General features: G+C 42.9%; 1 protein-coding gene across 1 annotated transcript in view; it reads right to left on the reverse strand.

Annotated features, from left to right (window-relative positions):
• The window catches only part of LOC139387518 (serine/threonine-protein kinase ULK4-like), a 136,731-nt gene that overhangs the window by 113,316 nt on the left and 4,633 nt on the right, over positions 1-18,782 (reverse strand). The window contains exons 2-18 of the mRNA XM_071133791.1: positions 17,350-17,427; positions 16,853-16,990; positions 16,581-16,680; positions 16,297-16,436; positions 15,884-16,049; positions 14,491-14,592; positions 14,192-14,275; positions 14,025-14,100; positions 13,512-13,622; positions 12,055-12,215; positions 11,898-11,967; positions 11,658-11,724; positions 10,292-10,396; positions 9,845-9,905; positions 9,483-9,667; positions 6,478-6,524; positions 5,038-5,116 (exon numbers count right to left, since the gene is read on the reverse strand). Coding sequence (XP_070989892.1) covers positions 5,038-5,116; positions 6,478-6,524; positions 9,483-9,667; positions 9,845-9,905; positions 10,292-10,396; positions 11,658-11,724; positions 11,898-11,967; positions 12,055-12,215; positions 13,512-13,622; positions 14,025-14,100; positions 14,192-14,275; positions 14,491-14,592; positions 15,884-16,049; positions 16,297-16,436; positions 16,581-16,680; positions 16,853-16,990 — 1,692 coding nt within the window. The 5' untranslated portion in view covers positions 17,350-17,427. The remainder of the gene's footprint in view (positions 1-5,037; positions 5,117-6,477; positions 6,525-9,482; positions 9,668-9,844; positions 9,906-10,291; positions 10,397-11,657; positions 11,725-11,897; positions 11,968-12,054; positions 12,216-13,511; positions 13,623-14,024; positions 14,101-14,191; positions 14,276-14,490; positions 14,593-15,883; positions 16,050-16,296; positions 16,437-16,580; positions 16,681-16,852; positions 16,991-17,349; positions 17,428-18,782) is intronic.

Here is an 18,782-nt window from a genome sequence, read left to right on the forward strand (position 1 = left end):
GGTATGTGATTTAGCTTAATGAATGTATTGTGACATTTAGTGGTTTGAGCCTGATCATTCACTCATTAGAAACAGGGTGGCAGGAAGGCAGGCAGGACAGGCAGACAGATATGTCCTGATGTCCTATTGATGGAAGGAGCAAGCTAATAACAAACAAAAGGTGACCTGCTCTGCTGTAGTGTGGTCAATCAATATCCCACGGCTGTCCAGAAGAAGACAGGTGTTTGATCTAGGGCTGACGCCTGCGACACACATGACCTCAGGCGTTTCAGGAGTCTATGGTCCCATAGATCACCAATGGCCTCTGCCTATAGTTATCAGAAGGACGTGAGACATATTGCTTAAGCCAGCAAGCAATAATTGACTCAAGCCATTATGGATGTGTTTTTGATGATGAATACATGGATACCAAATTATTCAAATGTTTTTGGAGTAATGGATAAACAACCTAAATTAAAATGTAACAAACCTAAAATTCCCTAAAATAACAATCTTTACACAATCATAGTTTGGCAAAAGACACAAGAAACCAAACTGAATAGAATCAACAGCAGCGTTCATTGGCCCCAGCACTCTGTTCCTTTTCCAGTAGTGAGGAGTGAGAACGAGCCTCCAAGCCCTGTCTGAGGAAATGGAACAGGCTAATTCTCCCACAATGAGAGGAGGGAGGCAGGAGGCAGTCTGTTCTGCTCACTCTGCAGGGACGGCCGGCACGACACACTAGGCCAGTTTCTAAGGGACACTGGGTGGAAACAGCAGACAGTGTGTGCAGCACTATTGACGCGCTGCCATGAGAGAGAGAAAATGTCTGATTTGGGGCTTGGTGGTTTGTGGCACAGAAAAGTACTGCCTCTGCCAGGGAAGATAACACTTAATTAGAATGATGTTGAAGTATCCATAGAGACAGGCAGAGGAAAGGGGATAATACTGAACTGATTCCTCTCTTCCTGTCCTAACTAAGCCAACAGTATGCCTGAAAAATAGCAGCTGCAGTCATTGGCGCTCACTGTTTTAAAGGACTGTGAGAAATGGAGGTTTGTAATGATAGTGTAGGGCCAACTTGACGTCTGATTCTGTTATGTAGCCTATAGAGTCATTGGCGCTCACTGTTTTAAAGGACTGTGAGAAATGGAGGTTTGTAATGATAGTGTAGGGCCAACTTGACGTCTGATTCTGTTATGTAGCCTATAGAGTCATTGGCGCTCACTGTTTTAAAGGACTGTGAGAAATGGAGGTTTGTAATGATAGTGTAGGGCCAACTTGACGTCTGATTCTGTTATGTAGCCTATAGAGTCATTGGCGCTCACTGTTTTAAAGGACTGTGAGAAATGGAGGTTTGTAATGATAGTGTAGGGCCAACTTGACGTCTGATTCTGTTATGTAGCCTATAGAGTCATTGGCGCTCACTGTTTTAAAGGACTGTGAGAAATGGAGGTTTGTAATGATAGTGTAGGGCCAACTTGACGTCTGATTCTGTTATGTAGCCTGTAGAGTCATTGGCGCTCACTGTTTTAAAGGACTGTGAGAAATGGAGGTTTGTAATGATAGTGTAGGGCCAACTTGACGTCTGATTCTGTTATGTAGCCTATAGAGTCATTGGCGCTCACTGTTTTAAAGGACTGTGAGAAATGGAGGTTTGTAATGATAGTGTAGGGCCAACTTGACGTCTGATTCTGTTATGTAGCCTGTAGAGTCATTGGTGCTCACTGTTTTAAAGGACTGTGAGAAATGGAGGTTTGTAATGATAGTGTAGGGCCAACTTGACGTCTGATTCTGTTATGTAGCCTGTAGAGTCATTGGCGCTCACTGTTTTAAAGGACTGTGAGAAATGGAGGTTTGTAATGATAGTGTAGGGCCAACTTGACGTCTGATTCTGTTATGTAGCCTGTAGAGTCATTGGCGCTCACTGTTTTAAAGGACTGTGAGAAATGGAGGTTTGTAATGATAGTGTAGGGCCAACTTGACGTCTGATTCTGTTATGTAGCCTATAGAGTCATTGGCGCTCACTGTTTTAAAGGACTGTGAGAAATGGAGGTTTGTAATGATAGTGTAGGGCCAACTTGACGTCTGATTCTGTTATGTAGCCTATAGAGTCATTGGCGCTCACTGTTTTAAAGGACTGTGAGAAATGGAGGTTTGTAATGATAGTGTAGGGCCAACTTGACGTCTGATTCTGTTATGTAGCCTGTAGAGTCATTGGCGCTCACTGTTTTAAAGGACTGTGAGAAATGGAGGTTTGTAATGATAGTGTAGGGCCAACTTGACGTCTGATTCTGTTATGTAGCCTGTAGAGTCATTGGCGCTCACTGTTTTAAAGGACTGTGAGAAATGGAGGTTTGTAATGATAGTGTAGGGCCAACTTGACGTCTGATTCTGTTATGTAGCCTGTAGAGTCATTGGCGCTCACTGTTTTAAAGGACTGTGAGAAATGGAGGTTTGTAATGATAGTGTAGGGCCAACTTGACGTCTGATTCTGTTATGTAGCCTATAGAGTCATTGGCGCTCACTGTTTTAAAGGACTGTGAGAAATGGAGGTTTGTAATGATAGTGTAGGGCCAACTTGACGTCTGATTCTGTTATGTAGCCTGTAGAGTCATTGGTGCTCACTGTTTTAAAGGACTGTGAGAAATGGAGGTTTGTAATGATAGTGTAGGGCCAACTTGACGTCTGATTCTGTTATGTAGCCTATAGAGTCATTGGCGCTCACTGTTTTAAAGGACTGTGAGAAATGGAGGTTTGTAATGATAGTGTAGGGCCAACTTGACGTCTGATTCTGTTATGTAGCCTGTAGAGTCATTGGCGCTCACTGTTTTAAAGGACTGTGAGAAATGGAGGTTTGTAATGATAGTGTAGGGCCAACTTGACGTCTGATTCTGTTATGTAGCCTATAGAGTCATTGGCGCTCACTGTTTTAAAGGACTGTGAGAAATGGAGGTTTGTAATGATAGTGTAGGGCCAACTTGACGTCTGATTCTGTTATGTAGCCTGTAGAGTCATTGGCGCTCACTGTTTTAAAGGACTGTGAGAAATGGAGGTTTGTAATGATAGTGTAGGGCCAACTTGACGTCTGATTCTGTTATGTAGCCTGTAGAGTCATTGGCGCTCACTGTTTTAAAGGACTGTGAGAAATGGAGGTTTGTAATGATAGTGTAGGGCCAACTTGACGTCTGATTCTGTTATGTAGCCTGTAGAGTCATTGGCGCTCACTGTTTTAAAGGACTGTGAGAAATGGAGGTTTGTAATGATAGTGTAGGGCCAACTTGACGTCTGATTCTGTTATGTAGCCTATAGAGTCATTGGCGCTCACTGTTTTAAAGGACTGTGAGAAATGGAGGTTTGTAATGATAGTGTAGGGCCAACTTGACGTCTGATTCTGTTATGTAGCCTATAGAGTCATTGGCGCTCACTGTTTTAAAGGACTGTGAGAAATGGAGGTTTGTAATGATAGTGTAGGGCCAACTTGACGTCTGATTCTGTTATGTAGCCTGTAGAGCGTGCTGAGGCATCAAATTCAACGCTGACAATAAACATTGAACTTTGCGGCATTGTAACTTGTGATTCTCACTGTGAGAACTCCTTTCAAAAAACAATCGGCGCAACACGAGCCCGGACCAAGAGAGAGAAAACTTGTCTCACAGTGGAAACTTTAACTAGGATCACGGACGACCACTGAGATCCACAGTGTGGCAGACATATGGAGATGGTGGTGACAATAGCCCTGCCCTGAAGCAGAAATGGCCATGACTGCGGCTGACCATCAGACACAGAACCCCTGTGGAGAGCACAATGATAAAAGCCTCTGGGATCTGTCACTCTGGGAATCTGAGCTAGCTGTGCCCTGTTGGGTGGTGGGGGGTGGGGCGACAAATCCTCAGCCATCTTTACAAAAGAAGACTGTGGAAAATAAAAGTCACTGCGCCATTCTCTGGTGTGCCGATTAACGACGGCCATTTTGTATATCGCTCGTATACCCCTCCTCTATGAGCTTTAAACCTATAAACCACCACAGGAAATCATGGCAAACCCATGTAAGACGTGGATCAAGGGTGGAGCCGCCAGATTTCACATCAAATAGAATCCTGTTTTTTAAAATGATTAACCGCAATGTCTTTGACGGTTTGTTAACGGCTCCATAAGCATGTTTGGGCAGGTGGATCGGTGGCGCTTGTTTAGAGCTCTACCTATCGCTGGGTTACAGTGGCATCTGGTGATTCACCCCGGTACTTTCTCTCACTACCGCTCCCATTGGATGATCATAATGCTGCATAGAGACTAGACTTCGATGCCTCTGCTGCGATTAGTAACAGATTTAGGGGATTTTAATTCAACAGGTTTGACTGTTGTTGTTGATGTTGTAGGGGTCTTTCACATAGTTAGAATTGTGTGTGTGTAAAAGATTGTGGGATGTTTGTATTGAGACCACTACACTGTCTGCTCTGGTTCCTACAGTTAAAGTGATGTTTAACTATTCAGCAGCTCATGGCTTTGACAGTTATATGTGATACACCGATCGAATCCCAAATGGCAGCCTATTCCCTACATAGTGCACTTTGACTTTGATACATAGAGGACAAGCATAGGTGCTGTGACAACAGGGTGAAGGGGCCCGGTGCAGTGCTGCTGGACGATGCCAGTCTCAGCAGTGTGACAGACAGTACCTCTAACATCAGCAGTGTGACAGACAGTACCACTAACCTCGGCAGTGTGACAGACAGTACCACTAACCTCAGCAGTGTGACAGACAGTGCCACTAACCTCGGCAGTGTGACAGACAGTGCCACTAACCTCGGCAGTGTGACAGACAGTGCCACTAACCTCGGCAGTGTGACAGACAGTACCACTAACCTTGGCAGCGTGACAGACAGTACCACTAACCTTGGCAGCGTGACAGACAGTGCCACTAACCTCGGCAGTGTGACAGACAGTGCCACTAACCTCGGCAGTGTGACAGACAGTGCCACTAACCTCAGCAGTGTGACAGACAGCACCACTAACCTCAGCAGAGTGACAGACAGCGTGACAGACAGCACCACTAACCTCAGTGACGGGGGTCTCCTCTCTGAGCTCAGTGCAGTGGGATGCCAGCAGCCCCAGCACCCGCATCACCTTAAACTTCCTGGAATACACACACACATGCACACGCACACACACACACACACAGGACACAGGTCTAACAATAAATACATGACACTGTTTTCACCTGAAATACAAAAACATCCATAGACATAGGCTACTAATGTCATAGTCTTCCTGGAATACAAACACATCCATAGACATAGGCTACTAATGTCATAGTCTTCCTGGAATACAAACACATCCATAGACATAGGCTACTAATGTCATAGTCTTCCTGGAATACAAACACATCCATAGACATAGGCTACTAATGTCATAGTCTTCCTGGAATACAAACACATCCATAGACATAGGCTACTAATGTCATAGTCTTCCTGGAATACAAACACATCCATAGACATAGGCTACTAATGTCATAGTCTTCCTGGAATACAAACACATCCATAGACATAGGCTACTAATGTCATAGTCTTCCTGGAATACAAACACATCCATAGACATAGGCTACTAATGTCATAGTCTTCCTGGAATACAAACACATCCATAGACATAGGCTACTAATGTCATAGTCTTCCTGGAATACAAACACATCCATAGACATAGGCTACTAATGTCATAGTCTTCCTGGAATACAAACACATCCATAGACATAGGCTACTAATGTCATAGTCTTCCTGGAATACAAACACATCCATAGACATAGGCTACTAATGTCATAGTCTTCCTGGAATACAAACACATCCATAGACATAGGCTACTAATGTCATAGTCTTCCTGGAATAGACAGACAGGTCTGGTGTAAATACATGGAAAACATACACAGAAATAACACTGCCATTTTTTACATCATTTTATCACTATTTAGTAATAAGTGTTGCTGTAATTAAATTCATTTAATCTATACAACATCCTTTCATAATTCCTTTCAACAAAAATATAAATCCTCACGTCAAAAGTGTTTTTTATGATCCCGATGATGGACATCTCTCTACCAGTGATTTACAGCATATCCAGACCAGGCACCAGATCATTGTAAAGGCTAACAGTGATTTACAGCATATCCAGACCAGGCATCAGATCATTGTAAAGGCTAACAGTGATTTACAGCATATCCAGACCAGGCACCAGATCATTGTAAAGGCTAACAGTGATTTACAGCATATCCAGACCAGGCATCAGATCATTGTAAAGGCTAACAGTGATTTACAGCATATCCAGACCAGGCACCAGATCATTGTAAAGTGCAGTAGGCTACAGTACATGCTAGACATTATTTCCATGCACTGGCGCATGTAGAATGCAGAGAATGGTTGTATGTATGTATGTATGTATGTATGCATGTATGTATGTATGCATGTATGTATGTATGGGGTCAGACAGGTGGAAGCTAAAGGAACTCACACATCCCAGTTAGGTGCTAGACGCAGCTGCTGGGTCAACACAGGGAACTGTCACAAATGGAGAGAACACAACAGCAGTTGGTTAACACTGCAATATATCTACTGTACATATCATTCTTAGTATATATTTCAGTGGATATATGCACAGACTGCATTTGGATTACTGATACAGTGTTATTTGCGTTGTCAACTGGATTAGTTCTGACAGTCTTAACTTCCTGACTTTTTTACTATTATTATTTGTGTACTTGATTGACATTTTTGCTGCACTGTTAGGAGCTGGTAACACAAGCATGTGGCTTCACCCACTATAACATCTGTGTAGGTGACCAATACACTTTGATTTGACTGAACTACCAAGGTCTAGGCTACATCTCAAATGGTATCCTATGTCCTATGTAGTGCACTACTTTTGACCAGGGCCCATGCTATATAGGGAATAGGATGACATTTGTGACGGACAATATGTGACGCACTTATATGTACAGTGCCTTCAGAAAGTATTCAGACCATGGGCTTTTTCCACATTTTGTTACGTTACAGCCTTATTCTAAAATCGATTCAATAAATACCCCATAATGACAAGGTGAAAACAGGTTTTTAGAAAATCTTTGCACATTTATTAAAAATAAAAAACAGAAATACCTCATTTACATAAAAGTATTCAGATCTTTTGCTATGAGACTCTAAATTGAGCTCGGGTGCATCCTGTTTCCATTGATCATCCTTGAGATGTTTCTACAACTTAATTGGAGTCCACCTGTGGTAAATTCAATTGATTGGACATGATTTGGAAAGGCACACACCTGTCTAGATAAAGTCCCACAGTTGACAGAGCAAAAACCAAGCCATGAGGACAAAGGAATGTTCCGTAGAACTCTGAGACAGGATTGTGTGGAGGCACAGATCTGGGGAAGGATATCGAAACATTTCTGCAGCATTGCAGAGTTCCCCGAGAACACAGTGGCCCCCATCATTCTTAAGTTGAAGACGTTTGGAACCACCAAGACTCTTCCTTAAGCTGGCCGCTAGTCCGAACTGAGCAATCGGGGAAGAAGGGCATTTGTCAGGGAGGTGATCAAGAACCCAATGGTCACTCGGACAGAGCTCTAGAGTTCCACTGTGGAGATAGGAGAACCTTCCAGAAGGACAACCATCTTCGCAGCACTCCACCAATCAGGCCTTTATGGTAGACTGGATCGAACCCGGTCCTGTAGTGATGCAGTACCTTAAACCGCTGCGCCACTCAGGATGATAGAAACAAGATTCTCTGGTCTGGTGAAACCAAGATAGAACTCTTTGGCCTGAATGCAAAGCGTCACGTCTGGAGGACACCTGGCACCATCCCTACAGTGAAACATGGTGGTGGCAGCATGGTGCTGTGGGGATGTTTTTCAGCGGCAGGGACTGGGAAACTAGTCATGATTGAGGCAAAGATGAACGGAGAAAAGTACAGAGAGATCCTTGATGAAAACCTGCTCCAGAGCACTCAGGACCTCAGACAGAGGCGAAGGTTCACCTTCCAACAGGACAACGACCCTAAGCACACAGCCAAGACAGCGCAGGAGTGGTCAGACCGTCAGGCAGTGACCCTTCCCTTACCAGCAAATGTCCTTGAGTGGCCCAGCCAGAGCTCAGACTTGAACTCAATCAAACATCTCTGGAGAAACCTGAAAATAGCTGTGCAGCAACACTCCCCATCCAACCTTACAGAGCTTGAGAGGATCTGCAGAGAAGAATGAGAGAAACTCCCAAATACAGGTGTGCCAAGCTTGTAGTGTCATACTCAAGAAGACTCAAGGCTGTAATCGCTGTCAAAGGTGCTTCAACAAAGTACTGAGTAAAGGGTCTGAATACTTATGTAAATGTGATATTTCAGTTTTTATATTTAATAAATGAGCACAAATAAAAAAAATCTGTTTTTGCTTTGTCATTATTGTGTGTAGATTGATGAGGAAAAATAACAATTAAATAAATGTTAGAATAAGGCTGTAACGTAACAAAATGTGGAAAAAGCCCATGGTCTGAATACTTTCTGAAGGAATTACTTTTCCATGATGTTTTATAGTCCAGTCGTCTTTCAGTAGTACAATACTGAATTAGTCAAGTTGCCAATACATCATTGTCATAAACTCAGTCACGGCTGGCTATAGTGTCCGAATATGTCTAAAGAAATGATATACTAAAGATACCATGAGGTCTAATGATTGTGGTGATGTCATTTTCAGTTCAATCTGAGTGAGTGATGGAATGCCATCTAGTGGTTAATAGTTATAGGAGAAATATATTTACTACGCTTGAATCAATCCTGTCTGAACATTTCATTAATAAACAAATGAAGAGATTTGATCTTAAAAATTTCACCAGATTATGTCACAACGAAATACCTCATCACTGCAACGAGGAAGTAACTTGATAATATCTGTGCGTCCAAATGGAACCCTATTCCCAATATAGTGCAATACTTTTGACCAGACCTCTATAGACCCTGGTCAAAAGGAGTGCACTATATAGGGAATAGGGTGTCATTTGGGACATCCTCCTGGTCTTTGTGCTCTCATAAATAACTAGGGTCATTGAACATGTTACAGCTGAGCGGATCTCAGTAACAAAAAGTTAAGGAAATAGGAAGTTCATTTTATTATTATCTTGAGGAAAGCGTTAACTTCCTGGTCCCACCTAGCTGACTACTGTTTCAGCTTCCCGCTGATCAACAGAGGCCAACACGTACTGTAGCTATGCTAAGGAGCTCGGGTCACATGGTAAATATAGGAACCCTTTGACGGCTTTGTAGTGCCGCGGCCTTTCACCTTTCTAACACTTGAGAAGCCTCAGCAAGGCCAGAGGTTGTGTTGTGATTCTAAGAATTCTCTTCTGAGAGCCTAAGTTCTGAACACTTAAATTAGCCTAGAGGGGCCCATGTCTTGTTAAAAGCAGCAGCCCTGGGAGGAATGGCAGGCATGCTGGGCATGTGGTCAGACCGTCAGGCAGTGACCCTTCCCTTACCAGCTCGGAGTTGATGAGCCTGGTAGCTGTGTCCTTGTGGGCAGCTATGGTACACAGATAGCAGAGGAGATTGAGTTTAGAGCGGACCCCCGCCGTGGTCTTATCAGCCTGGGCCTCCAGAGAAGAGCACAGCTGCTGCAGAAACACCCTCCAGTCCTCAGAGCTCAGACAGGACAGCTTCTCCACTATAGGGGGGGTCAGAGGAGCTCAATAATCACACAGCCCAAACCGTTTTAGCTGTCTGTCTAACCTGTGTGTGTATATTAACACCTGCTAAACACCTGTCAATTTCATAGTGTGTCCAAGTGTTACTCAGCAGCGGCACAGCAGTCGAGACTTTCCTATTTGTTCTTCTTCATTACCTGAGTATGCTCGGACACACAAAGTCTTCAGGTCATATCGCACTGGAGCGGTCTTCAGAATCTGAAAAAATATACACATCTTTGTTACTAGAATGCACAAGAGTTGTGGATTGCCCACCTCTGTTCTTAAGAACAATTCAGAGTCCAAAGCCGAGGACCCGTGATAGATATTTCACAATGGGACGCTGGACTATCTGGTTCCGAGTCCACCGTCCATGGGGGACGCACAGCGGAACCGCGCACCTCCCTAAAATTCCCCATCAGCATGGGCACTGAAACTATTGCTTAAATACAGAGCAAGTTTTAATGTCACATTCACAAATACAGTGACATGCCTTTCATGAAAACTCAAAACCCAACAATAATTAATAACAATGTATTACTAGAAAGAAAACTTGTTTTTTTAACAGGAGAAAGAGCACAGTTACATGATGTAGTTTGTGTTACCTTTGGGTTGTCCATAATAGGTGTTACTGCCAGGTCAGAGTCAGTGTACACCAGGTCCTTTATACAGTAACTGATGTCATTCAGACCACTGGCCACCACACTGTCCTGGAGATGACAACGACCACAGTGATGTCATCATTACAAATGAGCACAATTACAGTATGTGATCATGTAGAACATCAAATCTAATCTCATTTTAATTGTCACATGCTTATACACAACAGGTGTACACTAACAGTGTAATACTTACCTACTTCCCAACCATGAACACAGATTTCTTTTTTAAATAATAGAAAAACAATAAATCCACAATGAGTACAATGAGTAAATGCTACTAGTACTGAGTCCATGTGTAGGGATACGAGGTAGTTGAGGTGGATACTGTATGTACATATAGGTAAAGTAGTCAACAGGCAACAAGATAGATAAGTCCGGAGTTACTGCAGATAGTTAAATAGTTAATCAATAGCTACCCGGACTAACTATTTAGCAGTCTTATGGCTTGGGGCTAGAAGCTGTTCAGGGTCCTGTTGGTTCCAGACTTGTTGTATGGGAACCGCTTGCCCTGCGGTAGCAGAGAGAACAGTCTATGACTTGGGTGGCTGGAGTCTTTGACAATTTTTAGGGCCTTCCTCTGACACTGCCTTGTATAGAGGTCCAGGATGGCAGGAAGCTGGGCCCCAGTGATGTACTGGGCCGTACACACTACCCTCTGTAGCGCCATGTGGTGGGATGCCAAACAGTTGCCATATGAAGTGGTGATGCAGCCAGTCAAGATGCTCTCAATGGTGCAGCTGTAGAACATTTGAGGATCTGAGGGCCCATGCCGAATATTTTCAGCCTCCTGAGGGGGAAGAGCCGTTGTTGTGCCTTCTTCACGACTGTGTTGGTGTGTGTGTGTAATTCCTTAGTAATGTGAACAGCAAGGAACTTGAAGCTATTGACCCGCTCCACTACAGCCCAATAATCAAACATTACTCACACACCAGACTTGCAAAGATCTCATAAATTAAAGTGGCTAAAGCGGCTAAATGAAAGTGAAGTTTGTAATACATAAGAATGTCCAATGTCCTTATGCTTACAGGAAATCCATCTGGATAAAAAAAATATGCACTTCACTGAGAATACTGTAGAGGACGCCAAAGGTTAACAAACAACTGTAACCGAGAATAACCTTTCAAAATAATGAATTCTCAACTACCAGTGCCTGCAGTCTACAGGCGCCATGGTAATAGTCTGATTACTATTACCATGTTTCTGATTACAGACAGCTCACAGAAAGATTGCACTTCAAATGTAATTGTGGAGAAGGTTGCAGAGGTATGGCAGAGCTCTCCTTTGGCTATTTGATAAGAGAAGAACTCACTTGAGGTAATGGTGTCCTGTTGGGTGGATCTCTTGCAGTGCAACTCATTCTTGGAGTTGGACGAGAGCTGATTGATGAAAAAGATCACATAAAACATGCTTCATTTTGAGATTTTAAAAAACATTAATTTTTTAAAAAAGACATGAGATTAGTATTTTCCAGTTTGACTTAGTCAAGTTGTTGATCCAACACAATGTTCAGTAAATGATCAGAACAACTGGAGATGAACACTGATCATACCTGAGGAGGAATATGGACTCCCTGGTATCTTTGTCCAGTGCACTCTTTGGTCTAAGCTCTGTCATTTTGTCTACGAGAAGAAGAATATAACTATGTTCAGACATAGCTCCTACACTGTCATCAACATGTCTTCTTACACCTTCCCAGAAAGCATTACCTAATCGGAATGATTTGTTGGGGTGCATGCGGACGGGCTCCTCTGCCCCTGCGGCCCCTCCCTGTACCCCTCTGTATCCCCCTCCTGGTCCCTGGGAGGTCACTGAGACAGGTGTCACTGCTGATGACTGGCTAGAGGCACAGACACCACTCCTCCCCACACTGCAGCCAAACGAAAGGTCAGATATCAGCTAGTGCATATCAACTAGTAAACTAGTAAAACATCACCAGACTACAAACAGCAAGGAAACGCATGACCTTAGACTTATGTAACTACACAGTAATAAGACACCTATAGTAGCTACACTGTAGTTACAAAGAACCTGCTGTGTTATTACATGGTTATAGAGTTTAGAGGTATAGGTTATTACACAAGTGAAACGAACTGTTATCTTATGCTCATATTGCACTTAGTAAATCATATTCAACATCAGCAACACGTTTGTGTCTGTGTGTGTGCTCTGTGAAGTCCTTTGTCTTTCTCCCACTAACGGCTCACAGTACAACCCATCTGATTGGGCAGGTCCAGGCTCCATCCTGAACACACAGGCATGGTTTATGATAACATCAGACCAACATGCATTCTCAAGAAGTTATGTCATGAGAAAAGGCCGGGGAGGAAGATATGCAACTGCACAACAGTGTTTGGCGTTGAAACAGGGGAGACAGAGCTTCTCAAACAGTTTATAAATGACCTGTCTATGTACATTAAACTAACATTGGCAGACAAATGCTTGCTGTACAAGTCCATTTTCTACAATTGCAGAACAAAGGTTTAGACTTTAAAGGGATACTTTGGGATTTTGGCAATGAGGCCCTTTATCTACTTCCCCAGAGTCAGATGAACTTGTTGATACCATTTTTATGTACAGTATCTGCATCCAGTATGAAGAAAGTTAGAGATAGTTTTGCAAACTAATGCTAACAAGCAGTCTATGGTATCTGTTAGCATGATAGACTTCCAGTCGTTGCGCTAGCGCTAGTTAACAACTTCCTTCAAAATGCACGCAGAGATAGAAAAATGCTATTCACGAGTTCATTGCCAAAATCCTGAAGTATCCCTTTAAGGGGATCAATAAAAAGCTACAATTCAGCATGTTACAAATCAACTTGGATTTGATTTGAAATTTGATTTGATGTTTAACATGTAATCCATGTCCAAACATGAAAGACCCAACATAATGCTTTGTGTTGAGGCCAGGGGACACAATTCGAGGAAATGATGCATACCACCAGGGACTGTAATGAGGTAACTCCTTTGAGGAAACGAGACTGAGACCAGGCCTGTATTGACAAAGCATCTCAGAATAAGTGTACTGATCTAGGATCAGTTCCCTCCAGTCCATGTAATCTTATTCATTGTGATCTAAAAGGCAAAACAGATCCTAAATCAGCACTCCTACTCCGAGACACTTTGTGAATAAATTCCCTGATGGTTATATGAAACATAAACATTACCTGGAGCTGAATGAGACATCTTCTTCTTCTTCCTCCTCCTCCTCGCTGGTGTGGACCTCAGAGAACACTCCTCTCCAGAATGGGTGGACCAGTAACTGAGTCCAGTTTATCCTGAGAAGAACAGTTAAAAGCTGAAGTCTAATAAAGCCCTCTCTTTCTGACCAAACTTATGTCGGCCCACTTGTCCTACACAGGTAGCCTAGTGGTTAAGAGTGTTGGGCCGGTCACCGAAAGGTCGCTGCTTCGAATCCCTGAGTTAGCATGGTGGAAAAATATGCGGGCAATTAAACCCCAACAACAACGATGACGTCGATTAAGGCAGCCCCCCAAAACGCTCTGATTTAAAGGGGTTGGGTTAAATGCGAAAAATACATTTCTGTTGAAGGCATTCAGTTGTGTAACTGACTAGGTATCGCCCATTCCAAAGGTCATATGTCAAAGGGATAATATGAATTATCCATCATAGAAACTTCAAACCAAGAATCTGATTTGGTGAAGGGAGTAGGGACGTACCTCTTCTGAGGGTCTTTCTGAAGCAAACCTTTAAGCAGGCTTTGGAACTCTTGAGTAGGCTTGCAGGAAGAAGCCCCTTTAACAACAAAGACAATATGGACTATAATTAAGATGCTCTTGTGACAATAAAAACATATTTTGTTGAGCAATAAAAATCTGCATTTTACCCGTTTGCCTTGGAGATGGAGGATCCTGAAATAATATCAGCTCAATCAACTCAGAAAACGTCTCGGAGAAGAATGGTGCTTTTCCTGACAAATTACCGCAAAACAAGACAGAAGGTCTATTTAGGTATGAAATGAGTACTGTTATTAATGTCAATAAATCAAGTGATTTGATAGCCTGACTGCCTGTCTGTTTGTGCTACTGTGCCAACTACTTGTCACTAATTGCAATGACAATGAGCAAAGGAGCTGGCAAGAGGACAAACAGATCTGGGACACAGCCCAAGTGATTTGATGAGTACCTGAAAACATCTCATAGAATATACAGCCCAGGGCCCACAGATCACTACTGATACTGTGGTCCCCCCCTTTGACCACCTCTGGTGCACAGTATGTTGGAGACCCTGAAGAAAGACAAAGACATCTCCATTATACAACATATTGAAAACCGTGATATGATACAGGCATATGATATATAATATTGTGGCGACCCTGTGTTTATAAGCACGGATATCGACTCTGCCACTTGAGCATGCTTTTGTGACTTTGGGCCAGAAGGTTGAGGGTTCATCGACCACCGCGGGAAAGCTCACTCTCCCTGCCTGTTTCATTACACTGGTGTCAGAAGTTGGATCACTCTCCCTTCCTGTTTCATTACACTGGGGTCAGAAGTTGGATCACTCTCCCTTCCTGTTTCATTACACTAGGGTCAGAAGTTGGATCACTCTCCCTGCCTGTTTCATTACACTGGGGTCAGAAGTTGGATCACTCTCCCTGCCTGTTTCATTACACTGGGGTCAGTAGTTGGATCACTCTCCCTGCCTGTTTCATTACACCTGGGTCAGAAGTTGGATCACTCTCCCTGCCTGTTTCATTACACTGGGGTCAGAAGTTGGATCACTCTCCCTGCCTGTTTCATTACACTGGGGTCAGAAGTTGCGTCACTCTCCCTGCCTGTTTCATTACACCTGGGTCAGAAGTTGGATCACTCTCCCTGCCTGTTTCATTACACTGGGGTCAGAAGTTGGATCCCACTTCTCTTCTGACACCAGTGTAATGAAACAGGCTGAGTTTGTCCTGCGAACAATGTAGCGACCCTGTGTAGCGACAATAGGATATGTGATAGAACATTCTAGTAAACATCCAATAAGTAAGGGATAATCAATGAGGGGCTATGTGTTCTATGGAAAATCAGGAACGACGCGCTAGTGGAGTGGAACTAACTTTCCATGGAGTTGCATTATTTTCCAGAGAACGCATTGAGTCCCGAGTTGATTATCCCTTTTATACCATGGCTATAATTTAACACATTTGCCGGTAGAAATGTGTTAATTTACCAGTAGAAATGTGTTCAACATCTACTGACGTAGCTAGCAAGTTTACTAGATAGCTACTGTAGTTGCCTTGGTAACCAAACAAACAGACTTCCTAGTTTAGCTAACCAAACCATCAGTCCTAGCTTGCTATTATGAAAATCGAATTCAACAATGCCAATAATGTTTTCAATTCGACTTATGCATTCAAAAGCAGCTCAAACATAGAACATGTAAGAATGAACTAAAGCCATTGAATTCTACCGTGGGGATATACCGTGCGTTATAGGGAAATTATGCACGCTCTAGAATGCCCTTCAAGCCAATCAGATACAAGTATTCAACAATGCCATGGTATAACAATATGTACTGTAAGGGTCACCTTGGATTCTGCTCTTGATATTTCTTCTTGATGTGTTTTCTTTGCCATCCCCTCCACCTGTTTCCTCTGCTGTGACTAAAGCAAAAAACTCCTCCAGATTCTCCCCCTCAGCTTTAGACAGGCAGAAGTTAGAGTACTTCAAAGTGCCAGGGCCATCCAACAAGATCTATAGGAGGAAAAAACACAAGGTCAGAATCAAATTCCATTGACTTCATGAAATCAAAACTGAGACACAGAATAAATGTTGGCTAGAAATAATCAGCATTGCTTAGTTGACAAAAGGAGCTCCTTGGTGTAAAGTGTTAGGATGGTTTGATCTATAAAATGTATTAAATGTCAGATGAGCCTCAATATAGAGTTGATTGTTTGACCCCCAAAAAATTGAGAGTCAGGACATCTATACTGTACCGCACCTTGGAGGGAGTGAGGTCAGAGAACACGATACCAGCATCATGGATGTATCTCAAGCCTTTGACCAGATCGATGGCAAATTCCCTCACTACATCTTCTGACAGGCACTCATCCTGGGTGATGACTGACTCCAGTGAACCCCCTAAAATTTAGAGAAATTATGAATGATTATTATTATCCTACCATTATACACTATCAAATCACATTCATGCTTTGTAAAACGTAAAGGTAAAAGGTTGACATAAGGTAACGATGGTATTCTTACAGTACCAAATAAGCATCTCACCTGTGCACAGTTCCACTACAAGCCAAAGATGGTTGCTGGTTTCATACCACTCATAGAAGGTTACCACATTCTCATGTTTTATGTCATGAGTCAGCCGTACCTGTGGATACACCATGGGCTCAGTCAGTGTTCAAATCAAATCAAATTGTATTGGTCACATACACGTTTAGCAGATGTTATTGCGTGTGTAGCAAACTGCTTGTAAAATGTTACTCAGTCAAATCAGTTGAAAGGGATGTGTGTACTACAAGGAAGTGATGCTGGATACTTACGTGGTTAGTAATTTCATGTCTTTTTGACTTGTCACTGCAAATAATTGCAACAAAATTGATGCTCCCTTTCCTCCTCCCCTTATAAACCACTGACTTGCGTCCTGTTCCAATTTCCTCATACAGGATGAAGTTTTCCATCTGCACAGAAGATTCTCAAGTTAGGGAGAGTGGTTGGTCACTTTCTGGGGGTGAATAGCACATTTGTATAGGTTGGAACTAGTAAATGGCATTTGCATTAAGCTAGTTAAACTAGGTCGCTAACTGCTAGCTAGTTTGCTAGGTAACGCTAACTTGGGACTGTTTTACTGACAGAAGCAAGCTGTGCAGACCAACTGTACGGTCCATGCAAGTTCTATCATAAAACCAGACAGCACATTCCCATAAACAGAGAAACAGGTTAATACATGCAAGAATCCACAAACTAACTGTAACTATATCACGGACTAGTTCAATTACTTTATAATAAAAATACATATTATTAAAAGCGCTGTTTTTACCTTCAAATCCCCCCTTGAACTCAAACTCAAAGCGCGAAGTTTGTTACCGGATATCACTTTTGGATCATTTCAATCCTACTGTAGGGGGGTAAAAATACATGGTTTTAAGAAAAATGAAGCTAATCATTTTTATTTATCTTTTACATTTGATGGATGTAAAACTAATATTAAACTTTAAAAGTTGTATGAAAAGGATCCATAACAAGCATTTACTTGTGTCTTATTGTATTTCATTATTTTGCTTGAATACCTCTGACTGAGCTATTCCTTGGTTACTAGGATACAAGGAAGGACGCGGCGGTAGTGCACACACAATGCAAGGTTATGCGTCTTCTTGTGTACAGAGACAGACAAAGCACAGAGTTTTCATACTGAAACATCTTTGGACAAAGCAGGCCCACATAATGTTGACTGCCTACTCAAACTGTGGACATAGATCTAGCTAGCATTCGCAAATATGGTGATAGTTATTGGATCCATCCCTCCAACCTGGGTTAGACCGTACCCTAAAATATGATATTATATTTTATATAAATTAGCTACATATTTTATTATATTATTATATCCTGTGTAAAATAAATCCCTGGAACCTGATAGATTGTATAGTAGCTAACTCTCCCTTTCTTTCTCTAGTGCTGTCTGTTTGTCTGTCTGCCTGTCCCCACCCACTCTCTGCCCACATCCTGGTTCTCAGAAAACTCCTAACCTGACTTTGATAGCTATTGAGGGAAAACTGTAGAGAGGCAAGCGAGGTTAAATGCACAGGGCAGTGCACTTCAATCTGAACTGTTACTGAACTGGTGTGAACATGGAGGGGGTGAGGGCCCTGGCGGAGTGGTGCCTGGAAAATAACCTCTTCCTCAACTTCAACAAAACTCGTGGACTTCAGGAAACAGCAGAGGGAGCATGCCTCTATCCATATCGACTAGACCGCAGTGGAGAAGGTGGAAATCTTCAAGTTCCTCTGCGTACAAATCACTGACAATCTTTAATGGTCTACCCACACAGACAGTGTTGTGAAGAAGGCGATACAGCGCCTCTTCAACCTCAGGAGGCTGAAGAAATTTGTCTTGGCCCCTAAGACCCTCACAAACTTTTACAAAATGCACAATTGAGAGCATCCTGTCGGGCTGTATCACCGCCTGGTACGGCAACTGCACCGGCCGCAACCGCAGGGCTCTCCAGAGGGTGGTAAGGTCTGCACAACACACACTGCCTGCCCTCCAGGACACCTACAGCACCGATGTCACAGGAAGACCAAAAAGATCATCAAGGACATCAACCACTGAGCCACTGCCGGTTCACCTCGCTATCATCCAGAAGGCGAGGTCAGTACAGGTTCGTCAAAGCTGGGACCGAGAGACTGAAAAACAGCTTCTATCTCAAGGCCATCAGACTGTTAAATAGCCATCACTAGCCGGCTACCACCCGGT

The sequence above is a fragment of the Oncorhynchus clarkii genome, chromosome 3 (genome assembly GCF_045791955.1).
Source record: "Oncorhynchus clarkii lewisi isolate Uvic-CL-2024 chromosome 3, UVic_Ocla_1.0, whole genome shotgun sequence".
In the NCBI taxonomy this organism is placed as follows: Eukaryota; Metazoa; Chordata; class Actinopteri; order Salmoniformes; family Salmonidae; genus Oncorhynchus; species Oncorhynchus clarkii.